Source organism: Condylostylus longicornis, unplaced genomic scaffold (assembly GCF_029603195.1).
Source record: "Condylostylus longicornis isolate FDR11 unplaced genomic scaffold, ASM2960319v2 ptg000040l, whole genome shotgun sequence".
Taxonomy (NCBI): Eukaryota; Metazoa; Arthropoda; class Insecta; order Diptera; family Dolichopodidae; genus Condylostylus; species Condylostylus longicornis.
Genome location: NW_026578009.1, coordinates 4482845 through 4505308, shown reverse-complemented (window position 1 = coordinate 4505308; position 22464 = coordinate 4482845). Strand labels below are relative to the sequence as shown.

At 25.4% G+C, this 22464-nt stretch overlaps 1 protein-coding gene across 2 annotated transcripts in view; it reads right to left on the bottom strand.

The window, feature by feature from the left end:
- Positions 1-18951: 18951 nt before the first annotated feature.
- LOC129609560 (putative uncharacterized protein DDB_G0277255) overlaps positions 18952-22464 on the bottom strand; it is a 47711-nt gene continuing 44198 nt past the window's right edge. The window contains exons 10-11 of one of the 2 annotated variants that reach the window (XM_055521540.1): positions 20603-22323; positions 18952-20346 (exon numbers count right to left, since the gene is read on the bottom strand). In XM_055521540.1, the coding sequence (XP_055377515.1) occupies positions 19862-20346; positions 20603-22323 (2206 nt within the window). In that variant the 3' untranslated portion in view covers positions 18952-19861. The remainder of the gene's footprint in view (positions 20347-20602; positions 22324-22464) is intronic. The other variant, XM_055521541.1, reaches the window with a different exon arrangement.

The following is a 22464-nucleotide window of genomic DNA, read 5'->3' as shown; positions in this document are numbered from 1 at the left end:
GATAAAAAGATTTCCTAAATAGTTTTTCCGGGTTTTCAAAAAAAAAAAAGACTTAAGTAATAAAAAACTTTTAATTTTCGGTTCAATGATATCATTTTGATTAGAAGACACTGAAATTGATTTAGATTTAATAAAAAATTAAAAATATAGGAGGTTATGGCTATGTAATTCGAAAGTTTATTAAAATCATAAAAATTTCCTAATAATCAGAACTTTTTTCACAATGATTTTAATATTTTTACAATTTTATAAGTGTCGTTGAAAACGATTTCCAAAATAAATCACTTTTCAAATAATTCACAACCACATCTTTTATATTTAAATTTATTGTATTTATTATGCGTATATATATGTAAATATGCATTTCTATCAGTATAGCAATCCTGTTATCAAATGGTATATTTGAAATTTAAAAAAAAAAAAAGTTTTAAACTTTGAAAATTTATTTTTAATTTAAATTTTATCTTCTACATGATTTCTTTTCATATTGAAATTAACTTTTAATTAAATTTGAAATGGTCCTTATTTTTTTGAAATTGGTTCTTTTTTTAATTAACCCTTGTATAGACGCGTTTCAATGTTCAATACTTTAAATTATATCATGTAATACCAATTTATTCTCTTTAATAATCTCTTTGATCTAAAGGAAGTTGCACTCTAAAGTAGACATTGAAAGAATTTAGTACCAAATACAAAATTAAATTTTCTGCCTTGTGACCTACAATTTAGTATAAAGTTAATCTTAATTTGTACGAACGTAAAAAAAATATTAAGTCTAATATTTTAGTTGTACATTTTTATATTCTACAACTCATAATCTATTTCTAAAACGGATAAAGTTAAAACTTTTATCAATAAGAAAAATTGGGGGCACTATAACAACGTAATATGAAAATTTCTGTAAAATTATCAAAGAGTTTAAAATAACCTTCATCAAATTTCTTAAAATTTTTTTAAAAACGAGAAAAAAAATACGTTGACCATGTAAACTCTGTGATACCCGTACGAATTTGTTATCCTATGTGCGAGTTAATATACCATAGCTGACTATGAGACAGACTATGACTTTAAGTTGTCGTATTTACCATATATTCATTATGCAATATTTCAATACTATGATTTCAATATTTTCAATAATTCAAACTACTTTTGAAGTTGTATGGTAGTAGCTACCATACAACTCGCTCAAGATATTTCAACAATTTTTATCACATATAAGTGCCCTAACAATACACTTCTTTTCACGAAATTTCTATATTATAGCTCAGATAATTTCTGAGATAATGGCAAATAAATTTTGAAATTTCATTGCAGATATCCGAACCAGTACCTCGTTCATATCAAATTTAAATAGGGTTCTATCATTTACTATAATAAACCATTTGTGAAAATTTTGTGAACTTAACTTAATTAGTTTTGGAGTTATCGTTAGGATGGATGGACATACGGATAAGCTGAAAGACAAAACTAAACTGAAGGATTCGACAAGTTTGAACATAATATGTTCGTACGGGTATAAAAACACTTATTTCAAACAGATTAACTTAAATATATCAATTCCTTTTTAAGATAAAATTACAGAGTCCTTGCAAAATTTACTGTAGAAATGAAAGCTAAGTAAAAAAGTTTTATTAATTCAGGTGAAAATTTATGATTCGTATAACAACTTTATAGTTTATTTTCCAAAAAATAATTTCACCTCACAAATGGTTAATTTAATCTATAATTTTTTCAATCACACATACCCTATATATTAATTTTATAGTCAGCTATGTGTCAATAAAATATACTTTACATCACAATCTTTCAAAAATATTTTGAGGAAAAAAGTTGAAAAATTTAAATTAATTTTATCAATTGGCATCTACGTTATATATGTACATACATACAAATACAAGTACGTTTATAAATGAATTGATAATGTATATGTTTCTTATTAATAAAGTTATTTAAAGCTTCAAGAGGAAAGGAGTTTAAAAACTTTTTTTTTTCTCTTTATATACTTTTAATTTCTCTTATTTTTGAAATTTCCTGTTCTCATCTAAATTAAAAGAAAAAAAAATAAATAAAAATTAATAATTTCTCTGTTTTTTTTTTTTTTTTTGAACAAATTAATCAGAAAGAGGAAATCATTTGATCACCTGACAGTATAAAAATTACTCTACACTATTAAAATATATACACATAAATATAAATATCATATACCGGGATAAAAAGGATAAAACGCTTTAAATTAAATCTTAAAACACGTGTATAAACATGAAGTCATATTAAAATGTTAAATTGTTTATGAAAATGCAATGTAACACTCATACTATACGTTATAAACAATATATATTTATATATGTATATATTGAGGTAATCCTGGAAAATGGGTGAAATTTAATTCATATTTCATTGAAAATAAAAATATTATATTCCAAGACTTAATGGAAAACTGTACATGGATATGAAATTATGCTCTCTCCACGAATAAATAAATCAGCGGAATTGAAGCTGTTAAAGTATGGCATAAAATTAATCATCCCTTCTTAAAATCATTATGTAGGTATGTATATGAGTGAATGAGTTAAAATGCTGTAAATTTTAAATTCAAAACGCGAAAATTTTTAAAGAAATTTTCCTGTGTAAATATTGTAATTAAATACAAGTTTGTAAGGATTTACAAATTTCAATGAAATTAATGTATAGAATCATTTTAGGAAAAACGAAAAAATCATTTGTAATTTGAATAAAATTTCTAATCTCAAAGCGAAATACGTACCTGTTAAAATAATTTAAAAGTGAAAAAAAAATAGAGTTGACCATGTCAACTCTGTAGCACCCGTACGAATTTGTTATCCTATGGGCGAACAAATATTACACAGACAGACTATGACTTTATGTTGCCGTATTACTATATTAATTTATGCAAGATTTCCATACTGTTATTTCAACAACTTCTAAGATATGATCAATCAACTATTGTAATTGTATGACAGCTACCACAAGGGATCAACAAATTATCATGATCGCACATAACAAATCCATTAATACACTTATTTTCGCAAAATATTTATATTATAGCTCTAATTATTTCTGAGATAATGTCAAATAATTTTCGAAATTGTATACGACAGCTGCCATAAGCGCTCGTGATATCTCAACAGCTTATAAACAAAATAGTAACCATGTCACCATTTTTATTTAAATAAAATTTCAATATTGTACTATAAGCAGTTTCTAAGTTATGACCAAATAATTATTGAAGTTGAATAGCAGCTACCACAAGGAGTCAAGAAATTTCAATAAGTTTTATTACAATTAACAGTCCTAATAATACATTTCCTTGCACAAAATTTCGGTATTATAGCTTCAACAATTTTTTCGAGATAAGGCCAAAAAACTTATGAAGTTGTAGGGCAGCTACCCGAACCCCTGCCACGATCACATCCAATTTAAATATGATGCCGGAATTTACTATTACAAATAATTTGTGAAAATTTAGTGATCTTAGCTCAACTATAGTTTTTGTGTTACCGCTGGAACGGCCAGACATGATTAAATCAATTCAGAAGCCGACGCTGATCAAAAACATCCACTAATCTCTATATCTCAGACAGTTATTTCTTAGCGGTACAAACGGTAAGGCAAATTTAGTATACTCCTCGAACATACGTTCGTACGGGTATAAAAAAATTATCAAATAAATAACATTACAAGGCTAAGCATCAAATTTCTCAACATTTCTCCTTATTATTTCTTAATTTTGATAATAAAATAAAATTTACTTTAGCAACTTAATTAAGATATTTAAAAATATTTTGGATTATATGCTGTGATTATTATTTTAAATAATAATATTTCAAAAATTAACTTTAGAATATTTCACAAATTAATTTTCTCTATTAAGAATTATAATTATTAACATCAATTAATTTAAATTTTTTTAAAATAATCTTAAAAAATGTCTTGTGTATAATTGCATAATTTGGCAAAAATTAAATTTATAAAAGAATACACAAAGAAATACACAGAAGCAACAAAATATTCTATTCTGATTAAATAAACCACAAATTAAAAAATGGCACCGACATTTCAACCGCAATAATTATATGCAATTTATACAAAATAGAAATATTCGCTTATGCGGTATGTTGTACTGTTTTTCACATATTAATATTTAAAATTTTAATAAATTTTAAAATTTTTATTTTCAAAATTATAAAATGTAATTTAAAATATGTTTTAAAATACAATAAATAATTAACTATAAAAAAAAATTCCATTGATTAGAATTTGTGTATTTAAATTTTTAAATTTTTCCCCATCATATGCGTTATTAAAAAAATAAATCTGATTGTACCAGCCTATAACCAATCACAATCTATTTTATTAATATTGCACAATATTACATTATATGAAAATGTCCTTTAAACCTTTAAAAGTTTTAATATTTGAAAATTAAATTTTATTTTCTACATGATTTCTTTTTATAATAAAATTAACTTTTAATTAAATTTGATATCTCGTTTTTTTCAGTGTTTTTTCAAAAAAACAATTTGATTTATTTGAAGTTTGTTAGTTTTACTCCGTCCGTCCATGGTCATGTTTAAGTCTCTCTCAAGTTATCGCCTCTCGAAAACTGTTTAATTTGAATTTTTATATTTCCGAAACTGTAAGCTTTTCCAAATTTCCATAAATGCAGAAAGGTAAAGGTAATGGCATTTTATTAATGTTGAAAGGAAAAATGCTACATTACAAACAATTGGTGTGACCGACCAATTCCAATAACCGTATTTAGAATTAATTTCAAAATTTTAATGAAACTTTTAATATTTTATTTAATAATTATAGTAATTAATATTGCTGATAAAAACAACTCAAAACAAAAATTTAAAGAAGCTCATTAATAATTTCCTTAAATGATCGAGTCCGAGTAAAAGTTTGACTTCTAGTTTATTAAAAAATTTTCAGTTAGCTTCATTAATACATAAGAAAAAAAAACTAAAATCTAAATTTGAAATTTATTAAATTGCAAACATCGGATTTTTTTTTGGAAAACTTGTGAACTTGTCATATTGTCAAAGAAAACTTACATATAAAATTTAAAGAGATTTGCCATTTATTTCCATAAAAATAAATAAAAGTATAAAAGCGGCCCATAGTACAAAAGAGTCTAATAACTGAGAACTGTCATAAAACGCAAGTTAAGTACAAATAGACCGATAAATTTTAATTTTTATAACTAACGAAAATAAAGAAGAAAACAGAAAATAGTAGCCTTATTTCTTATAAAAGAAACCCTAAACTATTTTATATTAAGATCGAAACAAAAAAAACTTATGAATGCTCCCCAAGTATATGTGATATACTTTTCCGAGATACAAATTGTGTGATTTTAAATACAATTTTGGTATTCCCATTAAAATATTCAAGTTCATGAATTAATTCAGTGTATTCAATTTAAAAATTTTCAAAACTGCGTAAAAAATAATAAAAATTTCATTCAAATCTTTCTCACTTTTTTAAATCTTATAGTTAATTTTAACTGCTTCATAGTTTTATAAATTTCCCCTTCTTAAATCGTATATTCTTTAACACGCATAGACATACCCAATATATAAGATTAAGAAAAAAAGAAATGTAAAAATATAGTAAATATAAAAATATATAAATTTTAAGGATTTTATACGTTTGTAAAAATGTTTTAATTTTATTTATATACGCATTAATATTTGTACTAAAAATGAACCAAAAAAAAAAAATAATAAAAACAAACACATTTATCCTTAATTTCCATAAATTTAGCTTTAAAAAACCGTGCACACAAACAATGTTACGTACATACATAGGAACTACATACATACTTTATATACTTTCACAAAAAACAAATTTTAAAGCCTTAATCGGTAATCGCTTAGAGCCTTCAATATTTTTCTATTTTCACTCTCATTTGCATACATATAGGATGTATACACATATATATGTAAATGTATGTTTGTTTAAACGTATGTACGTATGTATATAACATGAAAATAATTTTTTTCTTCTTCGTAAATTTTAATTCTAATGTATTTTTAATTATCTTGTAGCCAGACGCTTTTACACTCCTATAAAATACTTTCATATATTTTAAATGTTTGTAAGATTATGTAAGTAAAATATAAAGTATTTTCAAGTTTTTTTTCTAATCTCATATAGAACACTAGGGAAAATCGCGTTACAGATCGTTTGTTAATTTAACAAAAAAAAAAAAGAGATTTCGTTGATTTTTTTATAATTTTAATTGCCGAATTTTTGTTAATATTGTCAAATAATGTACTTTTACGTGGCCGTGAGGTAGCACTACTGATTGTATACTTACAGTAGATATCACTTGCACAAACTGTCCTTACCTTTTGGGGAGCTCACGTCCAACTCCCTGAGGAGAGGCTCACAATATCTCCGGGTATTTGCTTGGTACGGGGTATTTTAACTTGAATATGGAACGGCTACAATAAACAATGACTGACTAATAAAAATAAAGAAATAATACAGTAGATTAAGAACCTCCAAAATTAATAAATAACTCTTTAAACGACTTTGATTTTGTATAGTCTCTATTAAAAAATTTTTTCAAAAGAACTGGAAATAACAATTTGTCTTTCTTTGGAATTTCTTATGTGTATTAAAACCAATATCTTACGTTTTATACTTTAGCAGCTCTACAGACATCTTTATTCTCATTATAGGAGTTTATAACTACAGCAATTGTAAATTTCAATTTTCAATTTAAAACCAACTTAGTTTGCTCGAAAGTAACAACAACCTTTTATACCAATTCTAATTTAAATAATAATTTGACGAAAAAAAAACTTTTTCCATGATCATACCATTACAAATTAAATGCTTATTTGCATATACACACATATGAACATTAAAACTATAAAAATTTCTAAATTCCCTAAAGTGTTTTATTGAAACATCGAAAAAATAAAACTCCCTATTTTACCCTAAATAATAATAATATCGATTAGGTTCATAATCTTCCTTAAATTTTTTATATTAAGCTACAATAAAAAAGAGATTATACTCTTACAAGGAAGGATTATATACATGTACGTATATATATAAGGATATAAGATTGAAAAAAAAGCAAAATATCAAATAAGAACAAATTATTTTGAAAATTAATTTTCCCTCCCATTAATCTGTACACTCTGAATTCCTTCTTCTTAAAGATATCGAGATTGCAGAGTTTTATGGGAAAAAATATGTTTTAATCATGTGCTTACATAAATGGGCTATATAAGGAACGTTATTACAAGAATTTAGATTTTTTATGAAAAAAGAAAATTTCATTACCATGTTAAGGAAGAAAAACAAATATTTTTTGATATTTTTATTGATGTTTGTGTGTATGTATACGTTTATGTACATATTTAATTGTTGGATATTTGTTCACTTGTTTGGAAAAATATTTTATAAATATTTTAATTACATATTTAGTTTATTGACCATTTAATTCGTAAACTTAAATTTATTTTGGGAATTGAAGAGGTAAAAAATTAATAAAGTGATTTAAGTTTAAAATTGAGAAAATAAACATTTACCTAAAGGAAATTAATTGAGAAAACTTCGAAATGAACAATTGTAAATTTTATAAACTTCAATATAATTAAAACTTAAGTGAGGAACCAAATTATTTTTATAAATTCAATTAATTAGTTTCAATTAATTAAAATTTCTTATGAATTATTATTTAATTATTTAGAGCCTTGAATCATCAATAGAATACAATCTGTAAATAGCGACCTGTGCCTACTGCATACCCAACCAATTCTTATTTACATCAATTTTCTTTGCAGACATGCATCTTAATATTATTTACATTAAATAATATTAAATTGACTCCTGTAATCGCTTATATCATTAAAAACAATACCGAATTTGATTTTAAAATACCGAATATGGCTACATTTAACAATCTTTCTGAAATTGGGCGACATTCCATTCTCAAGCACTAAGGTGTTACTTACATATGCGACAAAATTTAAGGTGTTTTTTATACATATATACAGAATCTAAGATTTAATCTACGATAAAGTTTAATGACAGTTTATATGTCACATTGAAATTATCTGAGAGATCTTAAACTTTACGATAATTATAATCAACTTAAAAATCAAATGATAACTGTTCCAAACTATTAAATAATAACTATTATCGTAACAGAGCTTAATGCTTAATATTATTAACCTGTGTTACATCAACAACTAATGTGTCTTACTTTTTGTGTAAGCACGTTTAATAAGATTGTTATTTCTTAGTAGTTTAGTAAGTCATTTTAATCACATTCGTAGAATTGATTTCCCACATAATTTGTGTGTATACTTAAATACAAAGGGTACGTATACAACATAATTTTTATTAAATTCATTTATATATTATGCATACGTATAAATTTCATTTTATTCTTGCACAAATTTTTATATATTATGAGTAAATGACCAAAACTGTGTTTAACATCAGTCGAAATCACTTTCCTACTTCAATTTTCCTCAAAAATATTGGATGCAGATACCTAAAATTAATGATTTTTATTATAAATTACTTTTAGGTTTAATTGAAAGAAATAAAATTATAAACTTACTTCGATTTCCGAACCTGCACTACTTTGTGAAGGTGACTCGTTGTTTCTTAACGATAACTGAATTTGTGTATTTAAACAATTAGAGCACGGTAATGGTTTTAAATTATATATGTATATGCTAATAAAAATTAATAAATAGTCTTTATAAATTTTCAAAAGATATCAATCATTTGAAATGGATACTTACATTTTCAGCTTGCCACTTACCAAGTCTATATTGTAAAATAGCTTTTAAGAGAAGATTCTTTCCTTCAAATAGTTCATCCAAATGTCTTTCTTTAATATATTTTAAGCATTCGTATGTGATTCCTTTGGCTGAAAATAGTAGTAAATTTTAAGATTCCGCAAAAAATAGACAATTTTTTATTTTTTTTACTTACATTTCAAAAACTGATACAATTCGGTGTATAAATCCAAATGCTTTAAAAGACTTGATAACGCTTCTTCCTGGTAATTTGTTTTTAACTGTTTAACAGTCTGATCTTCAGGTTCTGAATTATTATTCCGCATTTTCATTATTTTTCTTTTTGAAACAATTTATATATAGGTACGTATATGTACTTTCTATTTTCAGTAGTTTATTTGCAGCGGTAGTGCTATTACTTTATCTTGAATGACTGATACAAAAACAAAAATCCAATTTATCTTCAATACAAACAAAAGTACAAAATAAAATTTATGTATGTATGTATGCATGCATGCGAGTGCGTCACTAAAATATTGTACACAATTTTAAAAATTAAATGCTTTTAAAGTTTAATAAGTAAACCTGTAAATTTTTAATTTACTTTTTCTTGAATAACATTTGAAAGCAAACTTACCTACATTATGCTCATATGCTTTTATTCTTAATTTTTGTTAAATAAATTTTTCAACTATTATTACGAAACACTTACAAAAATGGCACTTCACCTTACGAAAGAATAGACACGAATATAAAGAAATATGTACGAAATAAAACACGAAGTGGCATCGATTACTGTACTTTTATTTCATACATACATACTATGTGTGTACATACAAATATGCAAAATTGTCAATTCAGCTAAATTTTTGGAAATTATAACTTATTCCTAAGGAACATCACCTAAGCAATTAGGTGAATTTAAACCGGTTTTTTTTACAAGAGCCAAATTACCCAAGAAATAAGCTGATTTAACATAAACAAAATTATTGTAAACTTATAAATCAGCCAATTATTATCGACTTGGCAAATTATTCCAAACCTATAAATCAGCTAAGTTTTCGGGAAAATTACCTAAGCACTTAGGTGAATCAAAACTGATTTTTTTTCATACAACCAAAACTCCCTTTCAGCCAAGTTTTTTTAAATATTAACTAAGCACTTAGGTGAATAGAAACCCATTTTTTATGTACATAGTGCATGTGTAGGTACTCGTAAAAATACAAAATAAATTACTATAAACATAATTTACCATAGTTTTTGGAAATTTTTACTTATTCCCAAAGGAATATTATATAAACACTTAGGTGAATTAAAAACAGTATTTTTCTCTCATACATATACATATGTAATTGAAATTACGCATAAGAAATGCGTCATTAAATATAAAAAATCTGATGTGGTCAGCACATAACCGACCGCATTGTGTATTATGTATCTAGTTAAATGAAAGTGTTACAGAATATTATAAAAATGTCTGTTAAATACTTCTTTCCAATTTTTAGGACATTAGTAAGCTTATAGTTAACATACCTAGAAAAATTTAAATTGGGCTCTTAGTAAAGTTTCGCTTTGTGCTACCCGAATTCTCTGAAATGCTCGCCAGTTAATTTCGGTAACAACCAGAACTCAAATATAAAATTTCGAGAAATTCCATCAATTCGTTCCGTAGATATGGTGAAAAATGTAAAATCGGCCCGCAAATCAGTTTTCGAGCCCTGATCTTTCCAAAAAATTTATATGTTCATTGCTTTAATATGAGGAATTCATATATTAAATTTCAATGAAATCGGTTGATTATTTCTCTTTATATACACAAAAGTGTATGTTGGGCCCGTAGTAAACGTCTAGTTGCCGATGCCTGATCTTTCCAAAAAATTTACATGTTCATTGTTTTAACACGAGGAATTCATATATTAAATTTCAATGAAATCGGTTGATTATTTCTCTTTATATACACAAAAATGTATATTTGGCCCGTAGTAAACGTCTAGTTGCCGATGCCTGATTTCTTCCAAAACATAGGAATTTTCGCGGACGGTCGAGCTGAGCTTATATATAAAATTTCAAGTAAATCGGTTGAATATTTTCTTCAAAATGTTGAAAAATGTAAAACAGGCCCGCTAAAAAGTGCAGTTCCCGAGGCCTGATATATACCAAAAGTTGATCAATCCGTGCCATGGTGGAAATAAACTTACATATAAAATTTCATCAAAATCGGTTCAGCCGAACTTTTGATACACGCGTACACACACAGACCGACAGACCGACAAATCGACAGGTTGCTAAAAATAGTTTATTTACACTTCCCTACTATGGAGAAGTACGTTCCCACCGAAAACTCGATATGCAAAATTTGTTGCCATCACATAACCTACCTATTGTTTACACAATACGGTCGGTAAATATGTTTGTCTACCTCTCCCAGTAATAGAAGTGACACCTCTCTAAAGTTCTAAAAATGCAGATTTTATGACAATTTATTGTATTGAAACCCCATATACATACATATGTACATAATTTTAAAATTATGAATAAATATGGCTTTATTTGGTCATTCTTATTTGGTACTTATTTATTTGTAATTGTAACAAACGTATTATTGTTGTATGAATGCATATATGTACATATGTTACATTTAAACAAAGACATTAAAAATTAATGTTTAAAAAGTCTTTTGTTTAATACAAATAAAATAATATTTTCTTCCAGTATCTGATGGAATTGAAATCAAAATTTTGGATCCTGTGTATTTGCAATGCGATCATTTAGGAATTATACATGAAACTGCAATCGAAAAATTTACATTGTATGTACATACATAAATATGTATACATGCACATATCCTTCAATAAAAATATATGTATGTACATACATATTGTACATTTATGTATAATGTATCTACTTAAACTAATTACAATTAAAAGATAATATTACAAAACAAATATTCTATGTATGAATATATGTATTTAAGAAGAAATGTTTAATTTACTTACCCCTTAAAATTCAAGTTTCCATATTTTCTATTTTATTTACATACATACATACATATATGTATGTACATAAGTATGTATAATATCCAGGAGTAGAAGTTATGCTACAGCTATTCGAACAAATATTCAATTATGTAAATTCTTCTTTGTTGAACGATCTGGAGGAAATATTCATAATTCAAGATTCAAAATTGGTTTGATCAATTATTCAAGTTCCAAATTAAAATTACAAGCCCATATTTCACAAATGTTTTTTCCGTAAAATTTTTATTTTTACGATTAAAACTTGTTTAACGCTATGTAATACCGTAAACTAGCACATGAATAAAATCAAATTTCACGAATATTTAAAGAATTTGACCTTTTTTTCACAAATTTTAAAATTTTAAAATATGAATTTGAATTTCACAAAATTTTAAATAAAATAAATTTCGATGCTAACTATGTTCCTTAAAAAAAATTTTTGTTAAATTTTAAATTTGTACTTTTAAGAGAACAAATTTTTCAATAGCATTTTTTTTTTCAAACATTTCTCATAAACGCTTGCATACACAAATACACATATGTATGTATTATGTAAATTTTTTAACGAATGTGCTTATGAAATATTTGTGCTCGCAAAACTATTGTCAAATTTCTCGCATAATGAAAAATTCAATAAAAAACCTCTAATAAATTTGTTATAATAAAGTTTATTTTATATTAAAACGAGCTTTAATATTAAATTATACATTTTTCTCATATTTATGCTCATTTAAAATGTTACTACCAAACGCTTACATTTTCTTATGCTTAACTGTTATAATAATGTACATATCACATAAAGAATATATATACATGTACATACATATGCATATATTATGTACATATTTTGCAAATAAATTTTAACTTGTACGAAAACTTAATTTCGAAAAATTCCATGTCCCATAGTAGCGAAAATATGATTATTTTAAGAGAAAAACTGTTTAATAATATTTAGAAATTTACATGCTTTTCAGAATTTTAAATTTTATGTATAACCCACAGAGAATTTTTTGCTTTTTCCACGACATGATTCGTTCCTTAACATTTAAGATTTTAGAAAGTATGTATCTATATATGTACGTACACGATTATTTGTACTTACACAAAATTTCTAAAATTCTTATTAAAACAAAAATTTAAAATTAAATAATGTACTTAATAATATGTTTTCAACCCCTGCAGAGGTGAAAAACAACACTTAAACATGTATTATTTAACTAAAGATTATAATAGACATACATATGTATGTATGTACTTGCAACTATGATATTAAAATTAATTATGTATGTATGTATATCTCTTCATTCAATAATTATTTAATTATTATTTTTTATTTTTTATTATTTCAACATTAGTAAATTTTAAGCTATTAAATAATTCCTGAAAGCTCAGGATATTAAAGGATAACGCCTTTGACCAGAAATTTATCAGAAATTACCGCTCAACTGCTTTGCAGGTTCACAAGAAACTTAAATATAATATAAAATTGGTATAAAATAAATTCCTGTATAATTGGTCAAGTTAGTGACATTCAATTACATTTAAATATGTACATATATTAAAAACACATTTAAAACCTGATTAAAATAATTTGGTTTCAGTTGATAGTTACACACCACACTAAACTACGATTTAAACCACCATAAAATTTGATAAGTATTTGTATTTACCACGGCTGACAGAAATACTTTTTGTTAATGTCAAGCTATTTACACATAAGATTCTGTTTATAATTTCACGTCAAACTTTTGACGCCTATGTGTTTAATAGGTCTGTCTGATATAAGAAAGTTTTTGAAACCTTATAAAACTTGGCAAAACTTTAGAAAGTTTTTGTATGCAAAGCGTCTGTTATAAAAATAAAATACAAAGCGTCTTTTTGAAACAAAATGAGAGAAAATGATGACGTTTAAATTTTCTCAATGCTCAAAGTTTTTTCAAGTTTTGTAAAGTAAAATTTAGTAATTTAAAGATTTTTAAGATCTTAAAGCTGCCAAAACACATTATGTGTTTCTTAGTTATGTTCGAGGGTTTTATTTTTTGAAGAAAAATTTTTACATCAACAATAATTTATTTTTTCAAAACTTTTTAATTAAAAATAAAATAAAGAAAATGAATTGGTGAATGGTTTTTTCTTTTTTGTTTTTTACTTTTATAATCCAAGACCAAATTTGACGTTTATCAACTATTTTTATAAATACATAGTTTTTCTTTTTGCGAGAAATTACATCATTGTTTTCTCTTTTTAAAGCCTTTTCAAGTTTTAAGGCAGACCTAATAATAGTGATCTATAAAATGGCAACAAAATCTAAAAAAAAAAAACAAAAATCAACTGATTGTGGCAAATTTTCCGCCATGTTATTTTTATAAATCTGATAGATTAACATGCTAATCGTGTATCTCCATTTCTTATGTAACGTTTTGCTCACTTTCACGGAATGATTCTTCTCACTCGAAAATTATATTAAGCAAACATATGTATGTATGTTCATATGATAGTTGCATACTTTCTTCTCACTTGGCGAATAAAATAATCATGATAGACGATCAAGCTCTAAATGTGATGGGTAACAGACATCTAACAAACAAACAGTCTAAAAACTTAATATACTATATGTAGGTATGTAAGTGCTTATTTGTAATTCGTTAGAAATTCAAATATACGGCAGAATTAGAATAATGATAATAATATAATGGTATAAATAGAACGTTACAGCAACTTATGTTTTCATTCTTGGGCTTTTAAACAGAAAGATAGAGAAAAATAATTATAGGCTTTAGAGTTCATTACATAAAGTTGTTACATTGTAAAATTAATAATGAACTTTTCTGATTGAAACAATGATCTTGTCAATAAACTCGTTTGCATAAAATAAGAGCAATCTTTAGTCTTCAATAGTTGAAAATAAGAACTCGTTCAAGATTTCCATGGAAACTATTTTCAGAAATTATGAAGCAATGAAACAAATTCAGGATAAAATAGTATTTACAGCTTTCAAGCTATGAGTATTATTATTTTCAAAGTTTTATACCTATTCAAAGTTCAAATATCTTAACACTGTTTCTACCGAATTGAACAGGTATACATAAATTAAATTCCAATAAAAGTGGGTTAGTTTAAGTTGGCGGACGGACAAATGAACTATACATATTTCAATCCTTTGTTTTTTAGCGTTACAAACGAAACAGTAAATTTAAAATTCATTTCCCTTGAAACATAAGTATGTATGTACATAAGCATTTACATAGTTAGTTTTTAATCTTCTTGAAATATCCTAGATTTTGTTAAAATTAAATGCGTGAATTATCCTTATAACTTTAGTATTTTGATGCCATACAAAGTAATGTCTTTATATAGAAAAAGTTAATAATCAGATTTATTAACCCGATAGTTAAAAACGAAATCTATGTCAACCAACGAGAGATCTGCCTGGTACAATAAGAATATTTATTTTTGTAGCTATATTTTATTAAATTTAAACCTCTATTTTGCTGATATAAAATAATACAAACATTTTGTCTTACAACAAAGACAGAGATATATCGACAATAACTTACAACACCAAATACAAAATCTTTTATAAACAAAGTTTGTTGAAACCTTAACTTAATAAAATATACTTCTGGTTTCTTCCCACGTTTTATTAAAAAAGCGAAACTTTCTATATAACTTTTTTAGCATCTTAACTTTAATACACAAACTTTTACTATTTTTATATGCATTCATATTATATTAAGGATAAACTTTTGTATTTATACAAAGAGTTATTTGAAATTTTGTCATACTTGAAATTTCAGCAGAGTAAGTCAAATCATAAATAAATGTGGATGTATGCAAGTATATGCATACATAAGTATATACATACATTTTATGTCATCATTAAAGTTTTAACAATATTCTTAAAATCTACTCTACACAGAACTAAGAATATTTGAATTTATATAAAATATTAAAACCGGAGGTACTTACTCCTGGAATGCATATAAATTACATTGTGAACATCATGCAATAAGTTTTATTATTAATATTTCAAGAAAATTTTATCAATTTTGCATAAATATACATTTCAAGAGCATTTAATGTACATACTTAGAACACTCAAATCTTATGGGAATTTATTTTTCTAGCATAAAAATAATGTTAACAACATGTTTTATTATTTAAATGGGAATCTTTTTTAATAAAAAGTTTATACAGTTGTATTTACATTTAAAATCCACAAAAAAGTAAGTACAGAATTACCTTCTATATATTTTTCTTCAATTTTCGAATAAAAATATCACGGATGTCACAGATCGAATTGTATAGTCTCTAAAAGCTATTCACAAACTTTCTATAAATTTGTTCTGAAAATATTTTTTCCAGGCCTGTATTCAATTGTACCCTATTTTTAAATTGCCCTTTAACAAGACTTATTTTCTGATATTCAAATTCTTCAAAGAACTTATTAATTGGTTCCATTGCTCAGTATAACTGAGATCTGAAATTCAAGTCTAACACTCTAAGATATACATACATATGTACATAATAACTGAATAAGTTGACCACTATAGTAAGAACCCAATTTAAAAACCCCAATCTAAAAATCATACAAGCTATTCTTAATATTAATTTTAAATTTTTAGTCATAATGCTGGAAATCATGTGCATCTGTAAAATATCAAGATCTTTAGTAGAAGCTATTTTTAGATTTCTCTAAATGTCTTGACCAGTTTTAAAGTAAGTTTTGTTTAATTTTCAAATTTTAAAAATTCTTCGTCAAGCTTAAATTGTTTTTTTTTTTTGGTATATTTCTAAACTACATAATTGTTTTATTAGGTTTCTAAAACAGAACCAAGTTTACTAAGATATTACATCTTATTACATACCCTAACTATAAAATTAGTATACATCGTAATTTTGCCAAAAAATTTTTTTTACAATGTAAATTTATTTATTGAAAATACAAAATGAGTTTGGCCATATTTAATCAGATTTGGTTTATTTGTATTCTAAATCGAAAATATTTGGCGAAAGAATACATTAATATTAAATAATTGTTGTTAAGTATGTAATAGCTAAAAAGCTACTACACAAATTTTATATTTATAAGCAGACAGAAATTAAACTAAACCAATTGCTGTTTATTGAGGTGTATTTGAAAAACTGTTCATAGAAGTCTACTGTGCACTTTTGAATAAATTCTTAAAATATTAGAAATTTTGGTTTTTAAAAATTTCAGCTTTTACGAAATTTTGAGTACCATAATAAAACATCTGCCGATTAAAATTAAAAAAATAACTATAATTCTATAAGCACCAAGTACTTAATTTCCAATACACCTTTTACCTTAATAAAATTTAGTTTTTCACAATGTTCAACATATGTACAATGTGCATATGTACTCGTACAAATTTTATTGAAATTTGTATCCTTTCTCTTTATTTTATAATAAAAACTTTCTTAAAAAAAAAACTTAAAATGAGTTGAAAATTGACTGTTTATTGTTACCTTTATTATAGTCATAAAAAATGTTGACCATTTGAAAGTTTAGGGTCACAATAAAAATATTGAAATTTTTCTACACCCAAGTTGATTGATTCTTAAATTTTAGGTTTATTTCGAATAAAAGCAAAAAAATAAAAATTTGAGCTTGTAAAAGAAAAATTTTATTCTTGTGTTTGTACATACATAAGTAAAAAAAATATAAATTATATTTTATTACCGGTAATAAAACTTAAGTGCTAAAGGGATCTTTTTTATATAATTTTATACCTTGATATTAAAATAAAAATTTCTTTTAGGCATATAAAAATATTATATATGAATATTAATTAAAAATAGTTTTTTTTTCTTTGGAAACTGTTATATGTGTACATGTACAACTCATTTATACTAATTTACATACTAATAATTACTTGAAAGTAGGTAAAAATACTGTAGGTATTATTGAATATAAATTAGCCGAACTAGGCCTTTATGCATTCAAAGAAATCGAATGTGTCCTTATACGTATTGCCTCTCATTAGACAAGTCAATTAGAAAAACTAAAAAAATAGCCAAACTTTAAATTTGTTATTAAAAGTCAATTCGTTTTTGTCCATTTCTTCAAAAATTAGTATAGATTGGTTCAGAAGGCTATATTTTTAACTTGTCCTTGCATTAATGCTAATTTACATAGGACATACTATAAATTATAAACCTTACCATAGGTTTTACAAATTTAGAGGGTTTTTATTTAATTTAACAAAATTTTATTTAGCAAAATTCAATTATATCATTTCTAAAAAAAATTTCAATTGTATAAATATGTAATTTCCGCCAAAATCAAGTTTCTTTTCAACTATCTTTACTTTAACAATATAACTATAAACTTTGAGCAATCTTCTTGTGTTGTTTAAAAAATTGCACAACATACAAATTATCAAATATCATTAAAAGTAAGAATTCTGGTATTCACGTACTACGTACTAATATAAAAAATTTAAATAAAAAATTAAAACAGACGTATTGGAAAAGTAAAAACAGAATTCAATTTGATAATAAAAGAATGACGTTAGATTTTTTCTCAATTGAACTGTTTTAATCATATTAAACCGATAGTTGATAAATCTGAGAGTTAAAATAATTAGCAAACAAAAACCCATTTAAATAAAGCAACTACATATGTATATATGTTATATTAACATTTTCGATTATCGGCTATAGTTTTCAAAATACAATCATAAAAAACTAATTGTGAAAATGCAGTTCCTGAAAAGCTTTTGACGCAATTATCATATTTTTTGTATCTACTGGGGTCAGATCTTTTATCATAAAGAGTTATTTACGAATAACTCTTTCTCTTGAAAAGGAAGGATTCAAAATTAAAATGTTAATATATAGAATTATACCTTAAAACAAATAATATACAATTCATATTTTGAAAATAATTTTATTTGTTCAATGATGATGTATAAAGATGTAATTTTTCTTTAAACAATGTGTTTTTCTTTTTTCCAAGTTTACAATCTTCATTACCATAATTTTTAGAGTTATGTGAAATACATATATCAATTTAAAACTATACAAGTCGTAACTATTCTTAAATTTATAATTTCTACATATTAAATTTTCACATATATATAAATCATTATATGTTTTTATGTTAATATACGCATATGGATATTATTATTATTATACACAGGTATAATAACAATAGACGTACATATTTATTTTTCGATTTTAATTTTATAATTTTCTTTGTTTTTATATATTTTAAAATAATTTTTTACATCTTTGGTTATTTACACTAAGCTTATTTTTATTACAACATTTTAACTGTGCTATTTACAAAATGTTAAACTAATTCGCAAAATAATAATTATAGTATAACACAAAAATAAAATATAATTTTATAAAACATTAAATAGCTTTAAAATTTCTAATTTTTTATGTGTAATCAAAAAATATGACTTTAAATACATACATAAATGTATATCCTATTTTATAATATTATGTTTAAATCAATTAAAACAGCTCAAATTGTATAAATTTATGACAACGATATCCTGCGCTTTTAGGAAGCAAATAAATATTTTTCAAGGAGAACTGTATTTTAGTTTTGTGATACTTTTCACAACCATTGATAGACACAAATAAAAAAAAAATTGCGGGAGATTCAAAAATTAAAAAAAAAAACTTAAATAAATAAGCTTAAAAAGGTAATTAGTGCAGAATTAGATAAGAGTCTTTGGAATTCCATTTTCCTGATGTTTTTAAACTAACTAAATGCAACTACATAAATATAATTTCTTGTTATTTATTTGTAAATAAACATGTACATATGTATGCATGTAATTTTATTCAAATTTATATATATATACATATATGTACATATATTCGAATATAAAAATAAAATATTAAATAATTGACGCACCATTTTTTATAACATTAGATTATAATTTAATATTTATGTATTTATCAAAAATTTCCATTGATTCCATTTTTCAGTATTAGATTTTCAAGTCTAAATAACAATGTTCATCAAAATTTAATCACAATCTCGGGGTAGCTTATTTATTTAGATTATTTTTTATTAACGGATGAGGAACTATTTTCAGATTTATTTTTATTTTCAAATTTTTGTTGTAAAGACGATACGGTTTTACCGGGAACTGGTTTATTTGTAAACCCAATTTTATTATTACTACTATTACTATTACTAGTATTATTACTATCTAAATTATCACTAGTTTTAGCACTGCTGTTATTTCGACTCAATGTTGGCGCAAATGACTGTAATTTTGCCCCTGATAATGATTTTGTGATATTGTCATTAGATGATGGAACTGAATTTTGTTTATTTAAGCTACGGCCGCTTATATTTGATTTATGAACCGATGATATACTAGCTGGTTTTGAAAGAACTTTCGGTTTCTGACTTGAATTTCCTGCATTTTGTTTCAGAATATTTATATCATTACTTGAAGATGGTTTATTTTCATCAATAGATGATTTACGAGTGGATTTTGGTGAACTTACAGTTTTAATTTTTGTCACTGGTTTATTAACTAAAATATATAAAAAAATTTTATGAATATTTTTTCAAAATATAAAGCATAAAGGAAAAGCAAATTTTTTATGTTTCATTTTCAATTTAATATAAGAATTCCAATATTTTTGCTAAAAAAAGTGAATAAGGAACTACACGTTTCAAACAAGTTATAGGAATAAATTCGCAAAAAAATTTGCAATATTTGTTTGAGTTTTAAAAGAAAAGCTTTATTCTGAGTTTCTTATTTTAAGGATGCATATATTTATACTTACCATTAGAATTTTTACTATTGGTAGAAGGCGATGGGCTTCGTTTTGATATACCTCCTTGTTTGCCTTGATTTACATTGTTGGATATAATTTGAGTACCCACTTTAACATTGGAAGAATTAGCAGATGAAGCGCTCGGTTTTGCATTTAATTTAGATTGTTTAAAACTTGAAAAAGAATTCGCACCGTAATTTCCTGACGAATTTGTTGAAGTAACCTTTGAGGTTTCAGTCGTTCGATTCGGAGCAATTCTGGCTATTGGAGCATTATTAGTTCCTGAATTTTTTATGCTATTATTACCATTACTTTTGAGTTGTCCTTTTGGCTCCGCACCATATTGCGATTCCGAATTATTCGCATACGACGAAATTGATGGACTTTCAATTGATTTACTTTTCTTTAAAGTTGAAGCTGAGTAAATGGAATCAACATTACGCTTTTCAATTTCATTTACAATTTCACCCAACAATCCCATTGAACTATTATTGTCCACAACGTCCTCTTCAAGCAAATCTGTATTTTTTTTGGCATTATTATTTGAAATTGAAGGCACAGGTGGTGAATATTCATCGATAACAGAGTAAATTTCATCAGCCGACGTATTATAATCCGTTCCTTGTTGAGTATTTAATGAATTTTCTATTGCCTCACAATCATCGTACTCATTCTCGCGTATTTTGTTTACTAAATTTGTTGGTTGCGGTACATTATAGGTTGATAATAATGGTGCTGGAGGTCTAGGTGGGGGACTTTTCGGTCTGTTATTACCAACAATACTTTTTGGACGATTAACAGAACGTGTTGATCCAGCACTTTGTAGATGTGTAGATACTATGCCACTCGGAAGTGTTTCTGATTTTGGACTTCTCATACTTTGTGTTCTATTTAATTTATTTTTTTCTTCACCATCATTTTTTATTGAAACTGATGATAAAGTTTCATCAACGGATATCGGTGCTGATATCTCGATAGTTTTTAAACGCTCTCTATCAATTTTCGGTCGAATTTTATATGGTATGTCACTTTTCTCTTCTTTTTTCAAAAATGACGCTATTCTTTTAATAGTCCCCTCCTTTGACTTTATTTGAAATTTATTAGGATCAGGTGTATTTGAAGTAGGTGGAGCTATTGGTGCTGGTCTGGTAGGGATCAACATTCTATCATCTGATATTTCCTTTGCAGTACAAGTTGATGCTTCTAGTACAGGATTTGATATCAGTGGTCTAGCACTAAATCCCGGGTTAGGTGGAGGTAGTGCTGGAGCATCGATTTTTTCGTTACACTTTAAATTCGAATTATTTTTATCTAAAATAGTTTGCAGAGATTTTTTTGTTCGATCTAGGGTGGTCATTTTATTTAAAATCGGAGAACCTTTATCTCTTGTCATTAATGGTGATTGTTTTGGAACTGGAGGCGCATGCCGTAATGGAGCGCCACTAGCTGAAGTTAGATCATCAATCATTGCCGATTTACTTACTGGATGAACAAATGCAACTTTTGGCCCTTCATGATTTGTATTAGAATAAGGTAAGGGAGCTAAAGTGAAGCCTTTATACTTCCCGAACTTTAATGATGAAGAATTGTTTTCAGTAGGGGATTTTAAAAGAGCTGAATTCATATCATCTGTGCTACTTGGTGAAGATGTTGCCATACCTCCGCAAGGAGAATTTGGTGAACCACTGCCATCATTACGAGATGGATTCATTTTTATAACTGGTTTTAAACTTAAGAGTAAAATATAAACAATACAAAAAAAAAGTTTTTGTAATTCTAAACATTGTTATTGTAAATCTTTTAAAAATATATTTTAATAAAGTTACTTTAAAATAATCAACCCTTTGGTGATACAATTGCTTTACAAAACG